This window comes from Xiphias gladius, unplaced genomic scaffold (genome assembly GCF_016859285.1).
Source record: "Xiphias gladius isolate SHS-SW01 ecotype Sanya breed wild unplaced genomic scaffold, ASM1685928v1 HiC_scaffold_1472, whole genome shotgun sequence".
In the NCBI taxonomy this organism is placed as follows: domain Eukaryota; kingdom Metazoa; phylum Chordata; class Actinopteri; order Istiophoriformes; family Xiphiidae; genus Xiphias; species Xiphias gladius.
Window position 1 is genome coordinate 581598 of NW_024401802.1, and position 23323 is coordinate 604920.

Sequence of the window (23323 nt, forward strand, 5' to 3'; positions counted from 1 at the left end):
ACTCCAAACTTTCAGTTTGTAACACAGGATTTCTGTTACAAATTTGTAGTCTCAAAACCCAAGCTTAGATAACCCTGATAACCGTATGGGTCGATGGTTTAAATAACTTTTGACAGCAAAATAGTAATAAAGCCATAGAAGTCCACTAGAAGTAGTGCCATATTGTTGCCATCATTCAACCGCTTGAAAGATTAGCATTGTGACTTGTTAAGAAAGATTTGTACTTGTCCCGACTGACCCTAAAAGACATCAAACAACTCTTTCCTTTTGTTCCCAGTCTCAACAAGGGTAGTTTGATCTGGACACTCAAATTAAGGTTGTAACCATTTATTGCATCAAATGCATTTTAGTTTGGAGTTTTGGCTCTGCTCATGTGATGCTCCGGAACCAATCTGAACAAGATTGACACAGTCTGTTTCGGAGCTCACAAACTCCCCAGGCGCAGCATGAGTTACACAACATTCAATGAACACGATCACTTTAAAAAGCATAAAAAGCAAAATTTGTGTACATATAAATCCTGATACAGGAGTTGGATGGGGAGTTGGACAGTTAAATTTCTTGTCTCTCTCCCCTCTCTCCTCCTGTAGCCTTCTGCAGGTATTTCTGCCCCTGGAGCTGCAGAGTCTGGATCTGTGACTGCAAACCAACTACTGCAACTATGATCCTGCTCACCCCCCACTGCTTCAATTTTTATGATTATGATTATCATTGTTATTATTATATTTAGTTTTATTAGTATTATTATTCACCCTTTTATTATAATTATTTGTTTTATTAGTCTCATTATTATTATACATCTTTATGTTGAAGCTGTACTGGGCTACGTTCTCTTTTTTTATCCGATCATCTCTTCTGTCTTCTGGTTGTTGTCTGTCCCTCTGCAGAGCCACCAGGTCCATACCAGAAATATCCTATATTGTTCTACAAACTATGGAAAGGCTCCACATCACATCAAGTTATACATTGTCTTGTGGGAAGCAACAATGGAATTGATGTATTCTTTCCACAGTTGTACTGCTAGCACTATTAGCAGTGTTTCAGTAAGAGTCAGATTTGTAGGAATCAGAATTTGAAGTCTAAAGTAGTATAAGTAGTTTATTGTGTATTAGAGGTTTAAGTGCATATTGTTAGTCTCATCGTTGCTTGTACTTTTCCTCAATTTCAGTTAATTAGTAAATTATAGCAACTTAGCGAACTGTAAAAATAAGGAAAAACTCAAAAACTGAAATTTATTTTAAATGTATCAATTTTATTTTGAAAAATGGAGAGCTATAATTAAAAGAGCACTGCAGTGCTACAGTGTTTTTAGGTTCTTATGTTAGCAAAAATACACAGACAAAATATACAGTATGCACAGAGCAGGATAAGCTTGGCTTTGGATTCCACTGTCTGGATTTCTAATGTTAATATTCAATATTGTGTTATTAAATAAATATAATCCCAAAACAAAAAACTACCTGACTAGTTTACAGTTGCTGTTTTCTGTAGCCTGTAGCAAAACCACTAACACTGTAGCCAAACCATTAACACTGAGCACTAAGTGATAGATGTCCAAGTTTCTGCCAGTGATCCTGCCCACCCTTCAGACTCCCGCCAGTAATCGTGCCCACCCTTTTCTGCAGAAATGGGGAAAATATGAAAGTACTATAAGCAGTTTATTGTGTATGTACATAAAGTAGTGTTCTAACTATATTAACAGCAATCTAAAATAGTGCAATACTCTGCTTCTGTAACAGTCCTCACAAATACTTCTATTGAGCTTGAAAGAAAGCATGAATGTTGGTTTCAGCATGTTAACAGCACCCACGTCCTGCTTTTCCTCGGGTCAGAACTACAAAATTGTTAGAGTCTTAGCTCAAGCATTGGCTCACCTGGGGGTTATTTCTTCTTTAAACAAAACCACAGAATCCTTGGTAAGTCAGTTATTGCAATGAAAATACATTTTCAATAACTTTGTGGATGGAGCAGCTCTGCTGCTCACTGGAGGAGAGCAGGAGTGGATGCTCTAGCTAGTATAAATAAACTTGAGAACTATTTCAGGAAAATTTTTTTACAACATACTTAACATACAGATGAACAGCAGACGGGTGTATTTAAAACATGATCTTTCTGCAGACAATGATAACACAGACTTGTAGTTGTTTATTGTGCGTATCACTGATTTTAGTCAAATGTTTACTGGCAATTTAAGTCAAGTTAACTGTGTGAATTGTATATGTCATAACATGCAGTCTTAGCACTAAGTAGTGGTTCATCCTGTGTGGCTGTGATCTGCAATTTAACCTTGACAAAGACGAAAGAATGCATCTTTTTTGTTGAGCACCCCCCCCACACACACACACATAGTCTTTTACCAACTGTTAAATGAAAATAAATAATGGCATGACATTTGGCTAAATACTGTAGCCTAGTTCTGTAGAGCTCAAGCTCAACAAAGAACCTTAACAAAAAAAGGGCTTAAAACAACAAAAACTTTTTTTTAAAAAAAAATAAAGTGCACTTTTTGTGCATGATGTTTTTGACAACAGGTTATTTCAAAAACGGTCAAATAAAAAAATCATAGTGTGTGAACCACATAGGCAGAGGTCCAGGCTCTCACTCTGACAAATTACTGATTTCACATTTTAATGTTGACATCACTTAAAAACACAAGTGTTAAATAACACAAACAAACACACACATTCACACTCCTGCCATGTGACTGTTATTGTTCTGCAGAGTTGTTTGTCAAGGTGTTTGTTTTGGAATGACTTCCTCAGGGTTTTTTGGATATAAACTAGAATGTTTTAATGCAGACATATGTTGCAGGGACTATTAGAATCACAATACTGGTGTGATTTTATGCATCAAAGGAAGATGTTGACATGCGGAATTTCAGGCATTCTTCGTTTTGTAGTTGGTGACATTTCAAATGGTGAAAGAAATTGCTTGCACTGCTACCTTTGGTGGCAAAGTTTTGCTGTATACGGTTATTTTGCAGATAACCGTTGTTTGATACAAGCTCACAAACTGCGATACAAGCTCACAAACCTACCAGACGATGGATCCAATGCTGTTTCTTTTCGCAACCAATTCATCCGCCTCTGTCTTCTATTACCATTTCCAAACTCAATATGTGTAAGGTCGCTTTGGTGCTTCACTTCTTTCGCTCTCTCCAGGCTCTTCCCTGTTCCCTCCAGATGCAAAAACACATCTCACCTATATACGTCACACACACTCGCCCGGGAGAGTGGTCTGGATGGGCGGGCAAGTGTGTGTGACATATGATTGTCAGATTTTTCTTTTTGTGTCTTTGAGAGGGAGAGAGCCATAGGAGAGATTGAGAGAAGCGAGAGGCCAAAGTGAATCTCATGCCGGTGGCTTAAAAAATTAAATGACAATTGTACTAGATGTTCATGATATAGTAATTTACTACATCCTACGTAGAACAATACATACATTGAGTATATTCAATATATATTGCCCACCCCCACATCTCCATAACAACTGAGATAAGTTCATCCAGTGAGGAAGGCCATTAGATGTAAATGGTAAATGGACTGCACTTATATAGTGCTTTTCTAGTCTTATCAACCACTCACATTCACCAATTCACACACACATGCAGCACTTTCTATACATACAAAAAAATCACAACAATGATACATCTGGGGCAATTTGGGATTCAATATCTTGCACATGGATGCTTCGACATGTGGCCTGGAGGAGCGGGGGATTGACCACCAACCTTCTGGTTAGTGGATGACCTGCTTTACCTCCTGAGCCAAAGCCGCTGAGGTGGTTGAAAACTTTAGAACCAACGAATTGGACATTGTGTTTAGAATTTTTTGGTCAAAATCTTATTGATCTAGATCAGGGGTGGGCATACTACACCCTGCAAGCCACATCCGGCCCGTGGATCTTTTTATCCAGCCCGCCGAAGATTGGTACAGAATTTCCCAAATCAAATCATATCATAATTATGACTGCATTCATTTGACCTTGTCCTGTAATGCCTGGCGTTCCACCAGGTGGCGCATTAGGCGCAGTGATACATTGACTTGATTTTGCGGAGCCCGGGCCACTCTGTTATTACTCTGCTACTGCTCTGAACCCATCTGCAACAATGAGTGGGCCAAAGAAAAGAAAAGTCGACAATGAGTACCCAGTGTTTAATAAGGAATGGACAAATAATACTTTTTCACTAAAGTCTGGTCAAAGACTGTATGTCTTATTTGCTAAGAAACCGTTGCGGTTTTAAAAGGAATACAACATCAGCCGTAACTTTTCCACCAAGCATGCTAATTATGCTACAAACCAGTAAATGCAAAAACGGACAGCTACTGCTCAGAGGTTGGCAGCTAGTTTGTAGGCTCAGTAAAACACCTTTAGCCGACAAACTGCCATCCAAGTATCAAGCATGAAGGCATTATTTGCTGGCATTCAAATTAGCAAAGACCAGCAAACCTCTCTCTGAAGGGGAGTTTCTCAAAGAGTGCATGGTAGAGACAGCAGGTAACTTGTGTCCTGAGAGCAAGAACAAATTTGAAAAAATTAGCTTATGACGCACGACAGTGACTCGTCATTTTGAGCTAATTGACGAAGACTTAGCCAGCAAGCTAAACAAAAAAGTGGAGTCATTTACATTATATTCCTTGACACTGGACAATAATGACATAAAAGACACCACTCAGCTTTTAATTTTTATCAGAGGGATTAATGATAATTTTGAGATTACGGAGGAATTTTGGCCATGGAATCCCTAAAGGGGAAAAAGCGGGGAGAGGACTTGTATGACAGCGTGTCAGGGGTCATCAAGAGGCACAAGCTACCTTGGAGTACGCTCGTCAACGTTACCAAAGATGGATCGCCAAATCTGACAGGAAAAAACATCGGGTTGCTCAAAAGAATCCAGGAGAGGCTGAAAGAGGACAACCCTGAGCAGGACTGCATAATGCACCAGGAAGCACTGTGTAAATCCGTATTGCAGCTTGACTACGTGGTGAAGCCAGGTGTAAATATCGTTAACTTTATTTGAGCGAGGGGTTTTCAGCATCGTCAGTTTATTAAGTTTATTGAAGAAACTGACGCTGATCACCAGGACTTGCTTTACCACTCCAATGTCCGCTGGTTAAGTTTGGGGAAAGTATGTCAACGAGTGTAGGAGCTCAAACAGGAGATTACCTCATTTTTGGAGCTACTTGAGAAAGCGGACAATTTTCCTGAGCTGAGTGACAGAGATTGGCTTTGTGATTTAGCTTTTGCTGTGGACATACTGACACATGTGAATGTGAAGCTACAAGGGAAAGACTACTTTGTGCATGAAATGTATACAAACGTCAGGGCCTTCAAAACCGAGCTAGCTTTATTCTCAAAGCAAATGTCAAACAAGTTTGACCATACTGATTATCCTGCATAGGTAAGTCCATGTACAATCCAGTAACATTAACCTTTGCTGAACAAGTTGTAGTTTTTCATTTTTCCCTGTAATTTTTTTTCAACTTTCTGCGCAACCACTGCTTTCCTTTTTTGTCTGTAAATATAAACTTGCAGCCTTTTAAAAAACTTTCTTGAGCTTGGTAATTAATCAGATACAGAGGGGCATGGGGCAAGGCAATTGACTGAAAAAATATTCGCAGGTGGAAAAAAAAAAGTACTTTTCTGAGATATTGAGGAACTTTTGAAGCACTGATAAAGAAACTCATACAAAAATTAAAGAGATTAAAATAGGAACACAGAAAATTAGATCAATGACAAAAGGAGCGCTATGTTATTATCACTGTTAGATGGTCTGTGCTCTAGTATATCTCTAATCAAATCATCTACATCAATGTGAGATCCAAGTTTAGTCAACTGTGAATCTGCTCCGTCGGTGATGCTCTCTCAAACAGCTCTTGGTTGATGTTTTGCCATTTAAAAAAAGGTTCTAAAAGGAGCATAAGCAATGAAATGTTAATCAATTACTGCAAAACGTCAGTGGTTGGAAACCACTGGATTTGTTTTAGTGACCCAAAAAATGCAGAACACAGACTCTGAGGCAGGAGCAGTTTTAAATATGATTTATTGCAAATGGTATTGTATAATGTTGGATAATTCTCAAGTCCTTGGGGTTATGGGGTCGCAGTTCGGCTGGCGGAACAGGAGGAGCTGAACAGGTGAGTGTTTCAGGGCTGCTTGATCCAGTTGGAGATTGATGTTTGTGGTGGAGCTAGATAGGTGATGAGGCGATCCACATGGAAAGCAGGTGGCCAGTACTGAGCTGGTGGAAGAGTTGGACTGGAGTGGATACAATGATCCAAACGGGAAACAGGCAAATGAAGAAGGAGCTGGAGGGGATCTGTACCTGCAGCAGACTGAAGGTATGAACCTGGAGCATAAGGAAATTAAGGGTTAAATGTAGTCAAATTCAAATGATGGAACTTGGAACTTGGAACTTGGAACTTGGAACTTGGCCTTAACGTTCATACCACAAGGTAGACAGAGTGATTTGGCAGAGACTGGAAGTTTTGGGCTGGTGGCTTATATACAGAAGCTGATGGAGACTTGAGTTGATGAGATGATTAGATGCAGCTCTGCCAGTGAGTTGGCAGGAGATGAACCAGGTGGCCATGCCTAGCTCCAGACTGACAGACACACACACACACACACAGTTCAGGGAAAACAACGAACTGAGGAAAAACAAGCACATAAGGGTGGGGAAAACAGAGGAGAACACAGGGAACAAGGGTAAGACCTAGTTTACCCATGACAGGTTTAATATTTAACAATGTGTTGTATTTTAAAAGCTTGTTATACTATTCATTGTGTAAAATCTTCATCTTAAAAGAAACTAGTAACTACCTGTCAAATAAATGTAGTGGAGAGGAAAGTACAATATTTCCCTCTCAAATGTAGCAGAAATAAACCCCAAATTAGCTGTAATCAGTTAGATTAGATGAAGGACAGTTCCTGTACCCATTCACATTTCCAAATCAGCACAAACACAGGAGGATATAAAAACATAATAAAATAAATAATTAAATAATAAATAATAAAAAAACACCATACTCCGCAGTATCTTTGATTGACTTTGGCCCTCGATTAAAAAGTTCCAACTTCCATGAAATTGAATTCAGTTTATTGTTGTACACTGTTTTAGTTCTTGTAAATAAGAAACCACTAATACCTTTGTTGTATTATTTAATCTTTAATCTTATCTGATTGCTGAAGAAAAGATATATTCATGTTAGTCATGTATTTTTCATATGAAAAATATGACTGAATCTTGTGCCTGAGCTGATGTCCGCTACTGTCCTTTCATCACATTACATGTCAACGTGTTGCTTCTTAACCCAAGACTTCTGGGAGTATACTGTTTCTGGAAAACTTCTCAACTTTGGGAATCACATCATCCTAAATTCTATTTCAGGAAAAATGTCATTATAGTTTCACAACGCAAAGTGTGAAGACAGGTGTTTTTTACCTGATATGTTGTTTTTGACCAAGCCTGTCGAGCTTGCTGTCTTCATCAGTTGTGTTGCCAAAGCTTTCTGTAAGATGATCTATGTGGACATGGTCATCCTACCTGTTACCACATAAATCAACTGAAAGGAAGCTTCAGAAACATTTCTGACGAAGACTGTAGGCTTAGCAGCCATACCATATCAATTAAAAAAACAAACAAACATTGTCTTTATATCAGAAATCAGTGAACTAATCATGTAAACAAGTAAGCATGCCAAAATGTTTCCACAGTTTAAATGCTTTGTGTCTTTACATTAAAGTAAAATTATGAATTTATATGTCAAACATTTTTCTTAGCACGTTTATAATGAACTGTAATATTACCTTTATTTTGCAAATCCCTGTTCCATGACAGCTGCAAGTGACAATCCCTTCAGACGAGGCTCCCATATATGGCCACTTGGGACTCAGCCAGATAATCGCAAGTGGCCATACTCTCTTCTGGCCTGTGCCTCATGTTTGCATCCATAACTGTAAACAGTACGAGGAAACAACAAACACAAGATGAAATGGTAATTTCATATCTAGTGTTGAATTTAGAAACCTTTCAATAGTTTAAATATTGACTATTATCCTAATCCCTATGCTTAACCCTATCCCTGCCTAATCCTTGCTGTATAAGCCTATACCTGATAATAATAGTACTAGCACAAGGGTAAACTTGTGCTAGTAAATCTCACCTCTGTCTACAGCTTAGACCTGAGAAGGGGTTAGCTCTTCTAGCTGGAAATCCTGGCATAGCTCTCCAAGCTCTTTGGGAGGTAGCTGCAGAGTCTTTTTTTACACAATGGATAATATAACAAGCTTTTAAAATGCAACACATAAAGATTAAAACAGTGCTTTCCGACCTTTTTGGCTTCCGAAGTATTACAAAAAGCAGATGTCTATGAGTTGTTAACAGTTCCAGGAAATAGTGATTTTTCTCTCTAAATTTCTCACATGGCTTCATTTGAATAAATGTTCAAGTGATCCAATATTAGCTTCCGAAGTTTTACAAAAAGCAGTGTGTAGTCGGGGTCACATTTCAGTTGTCTACATTTCAGGTCCACCAAATAGGAATTTTTTTTCCCTCTAATGTTCTTTGAATACATTTTCAAATGATCCAATATATCAGCAAAAATCAAATATTAGAGAAAAAGTCCACAAACTGAAAACAGATGAGTGAATCAGAACTCTGATTTTTCTGCTTTCCTCTCCCTTTAATCATCTGACGACCCCTCAGATTTATCTGGTGTTACTGTGTATCAAACTGTATGTAAAGTAGTTCAAACTAGCTCCACCTTGAGCAGCTACAACTTCAACATGCTACTTACACACTGATGCTTCAGTATTAATCATCTAATGATGTCATGTATAAGAATAAATCAGCCAGAGGGACCAAACCAGAACTTTTACTTAATACTTTAACTACATTTTGCTGCTAATACTTGTATGTTTACTTAAGTAGGGTTTTTGTTACAGGACTTTTACTTGTAGTTTAGTATTTTTACATTGCGCTGTTGGTACTGGTTACTTACATTGTGTAATCCAAATTCAAAGTTTACATATAGTATTTGTTATCAGAATCACGTCTGCCTTATCAAACTATAATCTCAGACACTGGCTATACTTATTAACATAATTCATTTACCTTGTCAGTCACAATCACACAATATCTCAGTGATGTCCTCTGGCTCTGGGTTTTCCGATTCATGGAGGTCCGGCAAGGCCTCTGCACCTTCTGTGCGCTGTTATTTGATAATCTCTGGACTTCATCCTCTCCTCTCCCAATATTTCTGAAAACCAAGGTTAACTGTAGGAGCCCAGTCTAAAGACTCAACGTCATTTAAAGCACTAGGGCAGCCTCAAGAAAACAACAAAGATGTAATTAAATGCTTGTAGCAATAAGGTTGCACCCTGCAGAACACTTTGTAGTTAGCTTGCGTTAGTTATTGTTGCTATGTATTGTTGTTCAGTTACAGGGGTACAAACTCCAACAATGCAAAGAAAGAAGAATAACTTTAACGTACAAAGTAAGGAAACAGTTAGCAACATATACATAACCACATACATTACGTTACCTTTGACGAAGTGGTCACTGCACACACAAGAATTATCCGAACCCAGTCCTCCCGACTGCAGGTAAAGGTTCCAAAGCCTTTTTTGCCTGCATTTTTTGGTCAGTGGCTTGCATTTCTCCCCCTTATGAACAATAACTTTTGGTGCTTGATAAAAGCTCCTTGTGGTTTCTTGGTTTGATGGATTTGAGCAACCATAAACAATGCAAACCATAGGTATTTTGAGAGCTTGTGATAGTGCTTCCTATGTTGAAATTGGATGGCATTATCTTAGCAGAAATAAATACCATCAAATGAGGACCAAAAATGGTTGCCGAATAAGACATGCAATGGAGGAAAAAACTACAACTGTTGCTCAGATTTCAGAAATAGCAAAGAAGCTATTTTTTTCCAGATGGGCCTTTAACAAAAGTGTGAGCTGAAGAATTTACATTTAATGTCTGTGATTTGAGAAGAAACCAGTTACCTTTAGATGATACTGTTGGTAGACTTATGACAAACCAAACTGATAGTGCTTCAATTTTACATTTGCACAAAAGAAGAAGAACCTTCAACAGATCAGTTGTCATCTGAATGGGATGAATGTAGTGAGGAATCCTTATATGAGGTTTTATCTGTTAGCATCACCAATGGAGCGGATTCACAGTTGACTAAACTTGGATCTCACATTGATGTAGATGATTTGATTAGAGATATACTAGAGCACAGACCATCTGACCGTGATACTAGCAAACAGGTTTGTGGCCGTAGGAAAAATACTTGTAACAAATTAAGTAATGATAATGAGAGGGACAGATGGAAAGAGATGATGCTTGAAGATTAAACTTCAGTTAAAAACTTGAAGGAAGATGTAAGAAAGTCTAAAACATATTGCACTAGCTGACCTTTAATTTTAATAGGCTTTAGTGGAGCTTCTTTCAGCCATTTTTGCCACCATTTAATATTAAATGTCGAATATGTGTTTCTCGTGCCATTATTATATAACTACTAAATGACACACATTGAAAACAGGTTTTTTATTTATTGCAGAAACTGCATTTCCAGATGCAACCAAGATCCAAAAGACAAAGAGCAACTGTGATAGCACAAGGTCCAGGAAAATCACATTGCTCTCATTCAATTCAATTCAATTCAATTCAATTCAATTCAATTCAATTCAATAATAACTCAGTTCAATAATAATTCAATTATCTCCAGCCTCCAAATGATCTCCCTGACTGCCGTTTTGAAAATATTGATCTGACCAGTGTAAATCTTAATGACTTGCCACAAAAAGAGCAGAGCAGATGGTGACGAGACAGTTGCGATAACATTGAATTACGTAAACAATGAGGATGTCGCATATCATCAGCAGTAATTTATTAACATTTCATTGCTTATGCTCCTTTAGAACCTTTTTTTTAAATGGCAAAACATCAAACAAGAGCTGTTGAAAACCTGTGGAATTCCACTGTAAGATATCATTTTACCACAACCACCAAGACAACTGCAAAATTCTCCCTCTCTGTATCAAATCCCTATATCAAAATATTTTTTCATGAGCTTCCATTTATAGTGTATATTTGTATAGCAGAGTCATGCATAACTTGTAATAAAAACAAATAGTCCTTTTGACTCGATGGCTAGGATTGTGCTGCCGTTTTTATAAACATGATTTATTACTTTATTATACTTTTGTCTCTGAAATTGAAGAGGTTTGTCTTTTTTCCATTTCTCAAAATCTGAGGATTATTTACAGACTATCTCATGAGTATTCCTGGTTTAATAGAAGATAGGCTGATGTGGAAGACTTCTTTAGAAAGACTTTTATAAATTATATTTGCCAACTCATCTTAGGCTTGTATGGTTAAAGTGTCTAATTTCAATTAATACTGTATACTTAAATGATCCTTCAGAGTGCTGAGCTGCATGGAGTACCTATGCAAGAGGAAGCAATGCAAACTGCACAGGTAAGATGAATCACTGCAAGAAACCCTGTACATATCGTTTAAACTACTGTATGATTCTACATAACTGCAAAGATTTGATATAGTGGAGCTCTTTAGCATACCATTTTCTGAAGGTGTGGCAGCTTCTGCATCTGGATGCTATTAAAAGGCTATTTTCAGTTGACAGGAGACCCTCATGTCTAAAATTATGGAGGTCAGGTGAAGTTTTTGGTTACTTTACCTATCCAAAGACATTTGTTCCTAATGCATGTCAAATGTATGAACTGCTAATTTGGAATATTCCAATAATCCATGTTCAACTGACATTAGAATTGGAATAGGAAGATCCTTTATGGCAAGCATGAATATGAGGAACAATGACAGCCTAGTATTATGGAGCCCAACAGTGATGTGTTGCATTTTATACAACTAAACACAGACTGTTTACTTAACATACAGTAACTGCCTATAAGTTTTGAAAAGTGTTATGATTTTGGCCTAATATGCAAATCTACGTGCAGTGATGTACTTTGTTGAAATTGGCAACTCAGCAAAATGAATGTCATGGCACAATTACTGTATCAAAACGTTTTTTTTAATGACACTGCAGATTAAAGTGCCAGTTTGGGGAGAAAAAGTCTTTCATAGGTAATGGGTGATTATGGATGATATACTGGTGGAGCCTGCCAAATGTACAGAATGCTTCTCATAGTATTCGCCATGGAAAAGTCAACACTAACAGCATCCCTCACTCACAGGGGCAAACTAAGAACTCAGGTACAGACATCCCACCTACACAGACCAGTATCTCTATGTTGAATCATCATTCACTCAAATATGATATAGTGGTAATCTGAATTTAAAACCAACTGACAGAAATTATATTCATTGACATTAGATTCAAGTCAAGAAGGAAAAAAAACATCAATCAGGAATATCCTGAATGCAGCACTCTTTAAGACTTTTCAAAGCAGTCTCTGCTTTTTACTGCATTACTAAAAGAAGTTCTCTATCTTTTATGCGACTATTTTCATCATTTAATCAATGTGATGGATTACCTAACGTAGGCATGTAATTGTGATCCTTTAAAGAGACACTCCACCAGTTCTCCACATAGAAGTCAGTCATCTGATATTCCAGTGCTAAGCCTGTAAAAATATTTCTATAATGTCCTGTGAGGCTCTGGAGGAGCTCTGTCACGTCTTAAATTTATAAATTAATGTAAATATTTTTGCACATGCAAGGGCCCTCTGGCATGGTGGGCCCCTGGGTGAGCACTCACAACACCTCAGATAGACCCAAGCTTTGTTGTATCAGATTTTACGAAGATAAACCAAGCAACATTACAGCTTTACCACATCACGCTATTCAGCCACAGCCCTATGCACTGATTTTGTTTATTGGAATTTACAGTTCAGTATGACTCAGGCCATACATTTGGAAAATGCAATATAAAGAGAGGGCAGTAGGCTGCCATTTTTGGGTTAGGATACAGATGTAGGACTAGTACAAATGGGTTGTGATTTAGAGGTATCCAGGGGTGTCACTGCCCTGCTTGTGAACCTGATTAAGCGCTGGAGCTACACTGCAAACACTTAATGTGCTCAGTACTAAGTTATCGACAAACAGTTTGGAGAACAAAGATACAGTGACATGAGCATCATGCTACTGATTGTTTAAAGGACAATTCAGCTGTGAATCACACAGCGAGCACTGAACTGTAATCTTTACGTTAAAACTGTAGGCGAATAACATGCGGTATAGAACAATCAGGAGTTCTTAAAACAGTCCAACTGTGTCTTAAAAACAATGTCTTCAAGTGTTTATATAGTTGTTACAAGTCTTTATACATGTATAGGCTGTACGTTATGCAGAAACTTTATACAGTATGTTATATGAAATAACTAAAATTTTATTCAGAAATAAATTAACAATTAGTTTAAAGATATTCTTGAACATGCTTTCAGTATATCATTTGCCATTGCATCATTGATGGGTAAAAAAAAAAAAAAATTTAAAATTCAACTATATGATCATTTTGGAGTCTGCAGTGTGTTTAACTGTACTGCATTATACAGAGAGGTGTTTCTGATTTCAGCTGACCCTCACTGATATAAAGGGGATGGACAAAATAACAGAAACCCATGTCAGTATAACGCCTTGCAATTCAACAGTACCACGAACTGCAGCCTCCACAATGATCACACAGTTGAATCAGCAACTCTCTGAAACAGTATCAACACAAACTGAACATTATCACCTTCATGAAGTAGGATTTATTGCAGGACTGTTGTATTAGACTGCATCAGTCTTAGCCATCTCTACCTCTATAAACTCCCAACTGGGTGTATGTACATTTCAGTTTGGTATAAAGGAGGCACTCATTTGTATACAAATGTGCACACACCTGGAACAAAGTCTGTACAAGAGCTTGTTTTGTAAAAAAAAAACCGAAACACACACAGTGTCTAGATGGATAAGGATCGTGCGCCAGACCAACAAGTTCTCCAACCTGAATTACCATATAGATTGTTTGTCCCTACCCTCTGATAGTGTCTCCTGCAACCGTACAGCGTCAGGCATACCAGACCTTCAACATCATGGTAACAATAATAAACATGTGGTTAAGCATATGGTTTGGTTAGGTTTAGGCACAAAAACTACTTGGTTAGGTTTAGGAAAAGATCATGGTTTGGGTAAGTGCTTCCTTAAGGTGAGAAAGCCTTTTTTTGTCATGGTTACAATGATAAGCACACAGTTAAGGTTGTGGAACGGTCATGGGTACAAGAAACAATGATGACTATTTGTTTCAAGTGGGAAGTGAGCAGCAGTCTCCCGTATGGAGGTCCGTTATTTTGACGACGAATCTATTCACCCCAACCTATTCCTCCCCAGTGTGGAATTTGTCGCTCTATACTACATCACCCCACTTCCTCCTTTGCTTCTGTCATAATTACTACGGCTGCTAGAGGGCGTCTAAGAATAAAACAGAACTATGGGTCATAATAAGTCACTTACACAGACGACCTATGGGCTTTGTTTTTTACAGGAGGACAGTCTCTCTGTGCTTTAGCCTAGAGCCTATTTGTTTACATTTTGGCATACTTGCATCATGAAAATGCATCAGGCTTACACAACCACATAGATTACTCCAGTAATGAAGAAAAAGACTCACTCTGATGATAAGACAAGATCTGAAGTTATAAGGAGCATCATTTTCTTATGATTTCTAAACAGGTTTATGGACATCTATCCTTGCCACTGTGAGGAGTGAATTCCACTGATTGTAGTAAAAAAATTATGATGTCAGTGCTTCAGTATTGATTTATCTGAGTCATGACTCTGAGAAGAAGTGGTGTTACCTTTGTGGTAATAAACTGGATATTTTTCTTATCAGTAGGGATGAGCCAGTCCTAGAGATAAGTACTGTGGCCAATCTAGGTGTATTTTCAAGGATCTGTATCAGTTAAAATAAACGTGATCAAAATAAGATCCTTTCTTTGCGGAACATTCGTATGTTTTGTCCACTCATGCTTGCTAGTGTTGTCCTTATCATTAAGGACAACACTAGCAAGGACTAGCAAGGACTAACACTGCTGTTATCAGCAGTTCCCTGCACTGCAAGCATTTCACTCCATATCCATGAGTGAAACATAGACTGTGTGAATGTGAAAAATTATGTGGTCACACCTGTTCTCACACAGATTCGGTAAGCTCTGATGGCAAAAAATCAGTTATCTCTCCTCTCTGTTGTCAGGTTTGTGTGCTCTTTACAGCCAGTGCCTGTACTCTGCCAAAGACTGTTTATGTGGTAAAATAAGAATCACTCTGTAACACCACTGTACAAGTACACTTGTGTTTTTGTAGTCCCAACAACTCAAACAGATTGATACATCCTGGCTCTATGTTACAGATCACGTCAAATCAGTTTCAGGAGTCCCACTTGTAGTTAGGCTTTCATTCATATTATATCACTAATTTATGCTGATCAACTTTATAGTTTTGAAACAGCTATATATTTGAATCAAGTAGCTTGTGAAAAACAAAGTATTCAAATTTTAGAAGGATACAATTATTATTTCACATACATATTTGATCATTATACAGGTAAATATAAGTGTCCGACTGAGTATAGGCGGACATCCAATGTTCAAGGACTCAGATTGGGGACAATAACTGGATCAGGACATCCCTACGTACCAGTTCATGATTTAAAAAATGTTCTCTCGATGGAGACAAAATAGCAGACTGGGGTGCATTTGTGTGCAGTTGCTAAAAAAATACCCTTTTCTGGGTCTAAAGGGTTGCATCAGCAATTCTGAATTTGAATTCCGTAAAGTTAGGGAACTCAGGAGACACAGTTTTAAAAAAAGAATGGTTGAAGCAGAGGCCGAGACATTCTGACTTTCAGTGCCTGTTATAGTAAAAAGCTGCATAAACAGTGGATCCTACTCTCCTCATATTGCAACTTCACAGCATCTCTTCATTCAACACTGCCTGTCTGGTAAATTTTCTTGACACTTTCTACTGTATTCTTAAAGTAGACACAGAAGTCCGGAGTCTCCAAGCCCATGATGAGATAACCCTGATGACATCATCATTAACTGGGTTTTATCTCAGTCTATGTGGAGTGATGGAAAGTCACTGGGTTTGGGGGAATTTAAAACCTTCTTTGAGCAGGACTGTCGGGGCAATGTTAATATAACCTATCTCCAAATCTACCAAGATGAAACTGTCTACTCCATTTATGTATTGTCACCACATAAAGAATGGCCTGTGCATCATAAATTCCTCCAGCAGTTGACAGCTGACATTGAATAATAACAATACAGAATGGCTGCAGGACCAAGCTCACAACTGGGTCACACTTGAGGGTATGTAGCTGATTAACTTCAGCCTCTTTCACGTGCAATTTAAGCATAGGATCCACAATGACATGGTTTGTGAAGCTGTACAGGCCTCTGCAGAAATATGGCAACAAATCTCAAGGATGTCAATTCAGATGGAACTAATTCTAACTGATCTTATTTTTCCTGGCCATTTTGCAGTTAGTCAAAGAGGCAGGAATTTTTTGCGGCAGTAGTAATTACTTACATGGCAGATTTGGGAAGGACTAAAATTACAGGCTTGTTCCAGTAAAAATTACATTACCCCAATTCCAACTGTAAAACTAATCTATCCTTAAATTGACAAGGTAGCCAAAAAACTGGTAGTTTGATTGTTTGATTATTTTGCAGAACTATGCAGACTATGAGTGCCTATAAGCCTGATGTTTCAGTGCATTTGGGATTTTGATGTTTCATTTCATTATCTGCCAGAGCCGAATATGTGACTGGGAAAATGTGCTTGCACATTTAAATGAATGAACTGCACATACTCTTCTATAGCGATTAAAACACAGTTCAAAAAAGTTAAAATGATTATATGAGTAAGGAAGAATGTTTCAGTTTTTATACATCTGGAACAATGTGCAAAATATGGTGGATCTTTGTGGCTCTCTCTCAGGATTAAATTTTTGGGCATCTCAAAAATTAAACTAATTATTTTATATTTGTATATACTGTAATTTTTATTCACTCACTTTTTAAATAGTTAAGCCTTTTAAAAAATAAAATAAAGTAAAATAAAATAAAATACAATGTAATGTTACCATTAACAGCATTTATACACATTCTGCTGGCAATAGTGACCTGTCAGAAGGTTGAATTAAAAAAAAAAATAATGGAAGATGCACAACTGGCTTTATGTCAGGAGAGGATATCTTGGATGTTTGTGTGCAGAGAAGCTAAGTTTAACACATGATGAAAAGAAAGCAGAGGAACGCATTGTGGAAGAATGGATACAGTAAATACAGGCAGTGCCCCAGATACCAGAAGGCTACGAAAAATATAGTAATTCTAGCTAGACCTATGCAAAGGTCTCCTGTGCATGATAAGGATAATTAAATTAAATATAAGATTTTTTATTTTATAAAAAAATGTGTAGCAAATGTTAGCTCTCAAATTTGCAAAATATAAATATGGGTTTATTAATTCTTTTGACCTCCATGATCATACTCCTCTCTACATTTCTGAAAAAGCTTAATCCAGCAAACATAATTGATCCATATATAAAACAAAAGTCAGCATTTCTCCCATCTAAAAAAATAATGTGACTAAGAGTCTACAGCCATGTCAGCATGCTAACCTACTGACAATGACAATGTTACCAATGTCAATGTTTAAGCAGATAAAATGTTTACCATGTTCACCATCTTAGCCTAGGATGTGAGCACACTGAAATTTGCAAATTAGTAATTAACACAAATTACAGCTAAGGCTGATGGGAGTGTCATAAGTATTGCAAGTATTTTCACAAGGCAAAGTCAGTAGAATTCATTGTCTGGGGACCATGAATGTCTGTATCAAATTTCATTGCAATCAATCCAGTAGTTGTAGAGAGATTTCAGTCAGTCTGGACCAAAGGTCTAAATATGCTGACACTGACAATTCTAAAATCACTACGTAGATTTTTTTTTTTGTATTATTGACACATCTGCACTACACTCACATCAAGTACACAATTTCAGAGAAGTCATTCACCTTTTATAAACGTCTCTGAACAATCTCACTTACAAGATCCATTTAATAGCTATTCTAGAGTTTTCAATAGCATGATCTTCATCAGCATATGGGGTTTTCCCAGTTATACAGTCTTAATTTAAATCATGTATTATTATAGAAAGCTCCTGAACAGGTACTAAATGGACCTTATGGTGAGACTGTTTTCTCAACTGCTGTTGCTATGGTCAAGATTGAACTTTTTAAAAAAAATCCTGTTTAAAAATATTTAATGCAACATTTGTATTATTAGATAGATAGATAGATAGATATAGATATAAACAATTATGTAATTTTATCTGCATACAGTGCAAAACCCTTTAATTTTTTTACATTTTGTAATGTTGCAGCCTTCTGGAAGTTCTTCCCATCTCCACACAGGAACTCTGGAGCTCAGTCAGAATGGCCACCAGGTTCTTGGTCACCTCTCTTACCAAGGCCTTTCTCTCCTGATTGCTCAGTTTGGCTAGACAGCCAGCTCTAGGAAGAGACCTGGTTGTTCCAAACTTTTTCCTTAGAAGAATTATGGAGGCCACTATGCTTTTGGGAACCTTCACTGAAGCAGAATTTTTTTTGTAGCCTTCCACAGACCTATGCCTTGACACAGTCCTGTCTCTGAGCTCTGCATGAAATTACACAAACACAGAAGTATGAAGCATATCATTTCTGTTACATTCTGTGTACTGGCTGCATCTGTGTGGTGGATGCTACATCAAAGGGAGTGTAAGAGCAGGCACCAGATAGGCCAAAATCAAACAATTGAACTGCTGCTGTCAGACTTGGAGAGGCACCTCACAGAGACTCTGCTGGTATTTCTGTCAATCTGCCACAAAGCTCTCACAAGAAGGTGATTTGGACTAAACAGAGGAAAGTGACTCTCATAAAGCACATCTATTCTGGCACTTCTAACTAGAGCATCTGAAGCACTAGAAAGAAAACTCCTTTTTGCTCCACTGTAAGTGTGGCCCAAGGATGGTACGGTAGGTCTGTCACTCCAACACAGATTTCTCAACAACTACTCACCAGACTGCCATGAAATACTGTTTGGATATTCAGGGTCACCAAGATATTAATCCTAACATTTTTGATGACCCTCTGACCTTTCCCTTAGTACTAGCTCCAGGCAATATTCGCCCTTGTACAAAGGATATATCATAGTCTTATATGACATACTGGATTATTAAATGTGCTAGAAGAATATTTTTAATGATCCTTACTCCAGCACCACCTTCAGAATAATCTTTAGATTATGGTGAAACTGTAGAAGTGCAATAGTCATTATACTGTTGGTTCTGTCCAACATATTACTAATCAAGAAAATATTGACCAACAAAAAAAAAAATTAAAACTATTGTTTGTTTGATTTTATTTTATCAATCTGTATGACTGTTCATTCATATTTTCTGAAAATGCTGTTCTTCCTAAATGATGTTTCAGAGCATTTTCCACACAACTGTTATAGAATTCTGGGGGGGGGGGGTAAATGTTAGTTATGCCCTTGGAGGGTTGTACAGACTTTGGCAACCTCTACAGGCTGCTAGGGGGCCTTTAAACCTATAATCATGTTGTCTTCACAACAACTGGGCACACTCTATCTGCTAAAGAAGAACATGAAATGTGAATGAAGGCTCCAGAAAAAGCTTGGTGGATGTTGAGTTAAGATTTCTATTTGTTAAACTAGTTTTCAAAAATTTCTGTTTCATAATCTTTTGGTGTTTTGAGTTGGATTTTGACAGCTGAGATAGAGACAAGAGTCATGGGGCAAAAGAGAGTGAACGTGCAACAAAGGTTCCCAGCCACAAACGTATCTTTACCGCTTGGCTAGCAGGATGAACCTTGTCAAATGAATATTCATGGTCAACTACATTCATGTTTTCTGTGTTTACATCTATTCCAACAAATAAAAATACAATTAAGAGAGACAAACTTTCAATGATAAGTGAATGGGAAGTATAGAGAGTCCTCTATCCTACATAACTAAGGCTGGTGTTTTAAGTCTGTACATGTTTTCATATTATTCAACAGGTCTTTTGGATATAATGTTTCCATTTTAATGGAAACAGCCAGTGGCAACAAGGCAGCAACTTATAAAATATTCCTTATGAATAAAACAGTATTCACAAACATTTGTTTACAATATGTTTCCAATAGACATTTAGAGGTAGACTATTGACTTTAATTAATTCCTGGTCCACAGTTAGTTAATCCTTACCCTAACCACAAAAGACGACAGAATGCAATAGCAACAAGACAAAAAGACTTCAGTCTTGCCCACAGTTAAACAAGCCCTATCAGCCTGGCTTAAATCTGATGTTCTGAACTATGACATAACTATGACATAATAAACCACACATATTTAGGTGAAACATTCAACCTGATGGAGGCTTTGCTCCACTGCACCTGCAAAGATTGGATGTAATGGAAATTGAGCCATTTGACAGACAAGTTTGATGAAACGGTGATGGATGAGGCAGACTGTTGAAAACAACTCATTCAGTAGGCTAAAGCAGTGACAGAGCAGGACTGAATTAAAACACCTTCATTTCTGCAGGATCCATACAAATGTGTAAAGTCATTCATTCACTCTCGGCTAATTCACAATATGGAAACCTTTTCATTTTATTTTAAAACAGCATGTGATATCAGGTTAGCATGTTTTTATTGTGGCTTCAGGCAGGCAGACTGTCGCTTTACTGGACTGTCATGATTTGTTGTCGATAACAATAAAGCTCAGCTGACCTCTGGATGTCATTTCTCCGCAGAGCCCACATGTATAATAACCCCAGCTCCATGGTCCGTGCTCCTCTCTGTCTCTCTCTGTTGTTGCCACACACATTTACCCACGCTAAAGCTAAATCGTACATAACAATAGCTTTCAGCTTCTTACCTGCATTTCGTAGTTTACGGTTCCTAAACACGGACACGATGACCAGCAGGTTCCCTAGGACATCAACAACAGTGGTGAAGATCAGCACGCTGGCCAGCGCCGTGATAGCCCATGCAGGACGCGCTTCCTCCTGGCTTGGCTCCGGCCCGTGTTCCGTCCGGTTTTCCAACAGCGAGTCATCCTCCGGCATGTCCATAGCCTCTCTCTCCCCTCCTTCACACCCCGCAGTCGGTGTGACTGATCGCTGACATGCTGCTTCACTGTGACAGCAAACAATGTCAGTTGTCGCGGGTTTTTCTCTGCGGTGTCACTGTGTCCAGCCGCGTAACCTGCGCCAAAGTCCGGAGCCGCTAAGCCGCCCCGCTGGCAGTCCACCGGGAGCGGTCCGCAGCCCGCTGAGACCCATGGACAGCGCAGGGAGTCTGGATGCTCAGAGCAGAAATGCGTCGCCCTGAATCCCTACAACTCCTATTCTTTCTCCTGCTCTGTTTCTCTAGACCTCATGCTCCTCTCCAGACACACTGCGCCCCCCGCCCCTCCTCTGTTCTCGGTTGTCTATGGGACTGGAGGCAACTCTGAGTCTCCTCTGGCATTTCGTTGCGGTATCTGCAGCTACTGTGCTGTAGTGCACACTAGATGGCTTTTGTTCACTGTGGTGGAATGACTGGCCATTTGAACATCCCATCCAGTTATTTCATGCGTAACAAAAATAATGTGTAAATTTTTGTGTGTGTGTATGGTTACTAGTTTGTTCCAGCTAGTGTTATCTGTCACTGCTAATTAAACATATTAAGCATTTTTCATTGAGCAAGGTTTTGATGAGCAAACAGAGGGTATCCTCACAGCAGTGATACCAAGTATATAATTCTATACGAGTAAAATTTACACAAAATTAAGTCGAGTCCTAAGAGTGCCCAAACCAAGAATCGCTGTTCAGCCCCCTACAGCCAGTTCTGCCACTCCTCCACGGCCACCATAACCACCAGTAGTTCCCTGTTCCCCACAACATAGTTTCTCTCAGCAGGAGACAATTTCCAGGAAAGGAAGGTGCAGGGATGTAACTTGTTGTCCCCAAAACAATATCCGAAGCATCCACTTCCACCACAAGGGAGTCAAGGACAGGAGGTGAAATGCCTTTTTAGTCTCTGGAAGGCCTGGTCTGCCTGAGGGAACCAATGAAACATCGACATCAGCAGAGGTTAAGGCATGTAGAGGTAAAGCAACAGAGCTGAAGTTTCTTAAAAAGCATCTATAAAAGTTGGCAAATCCTAAAAACATTGCAACTGCTTCCTATATTGGAAGGAGTAAACCAATCTGATACATATAATATTCACAATATGTAACATATAATATGTACAGTATGTAACATATAATATGCACAGTACAAACATTGGTTTAGGCATTCCAACAACAACTTCATAAGGCCCTTCTCATCTAGGTCCATTCCAGTTTCGCTTGAAGACCCAATTCCCTGGGAGCACCTTTTGGACTTCTGGCTTGAGGGGGGAAGGCCTCCCCTCTGTGGCTCCTGGGCAAAAAGAGCGCTATGGGTAGCAGTTAGATGTTTCACTAACTGCAATACATTTTCAAGTTACTCTAGTGGAGGCCCATTGTAGGGTCCTCTCAGATAATGGACAGGCATTGGTCGACCAGTTAGCATCTCATGCAGATTTAGTTGCATGTTATGGTTAGTTTGCATGCACATGCGCATTAGTGCTAATGGCAATGCTTCCAGCCGTTTAAGTTCGATGTCATAGAATATTTTGACCAATTTAGCTTTCAATGTGCCATTCACCATCTCCACCATACCCTGTGACTTTGGGTGATAGACAACCTGGGGATCCCTTCATGACTCAGAAAACTTTAACACGGTTTCTGCGTCATTATGTGCAGTAGGACAGGCTTCTATCCATGCACCGAATCTGTCCTTTATTATGAGTGTGTTTTTTCCATGCCTTCCTCTCCATTATCTCTGTATAGTCCATCATTATGAGCGTCTGAATGGACCATCTGGTTGTGAAATATGACCTACTGGGGATGCAAGACTTTTTCTACTGTTGTAGGTCATGCACGTCTGACACAGTTGTAGCATGTGGTCTACAGTGGCTGCTAGATAGGGTGACCACCAAGCGTCTTCACCATGCGCATTGAGAAAGATGGTAGTTAAAAGGGATACAGGTGCCACAAAATGACCGTGGGTCTAGAGTGGCACCACATTTGAGCCATACGTTTCATTCTTGTGGTGAAGCAGCCGCCTGTGCTGACACTTATGGTCAAAAGGCTGTCGTTGGCAAATCATCATCGATGACTTGGACTGCCTAGAGCAGAGATGACAATGCTGCATCCTTGGCAACCATATCAGCCACT

The 23323-nt window shown here is 38.6% G+C and overlaps 1 protein-coding gene across 1 annotated transcript in view; it reads right to left on the reverse strand.

Annotated features, from left to right (window-relative positions):
• mtnr1ba (melatonin receptor type 1Ba) overlaps window positions 1-21146 on the reverse strand; it is an 82478-nt gene extending 61332 nt beyond the window's left edge. The window contains exon 1 of the mRNA XM_040122994.1: window positions 20957-21146. Coding sequence (XP_039978928.1) covers window positions 20957-21146 — 190 coding nt within the window. The remainder of the gene's footprint in view (window positions 1-20956) is intronic.
• Between the last annotated feature and the right edge of the window lie 2177 nt (window positions 21147-23323).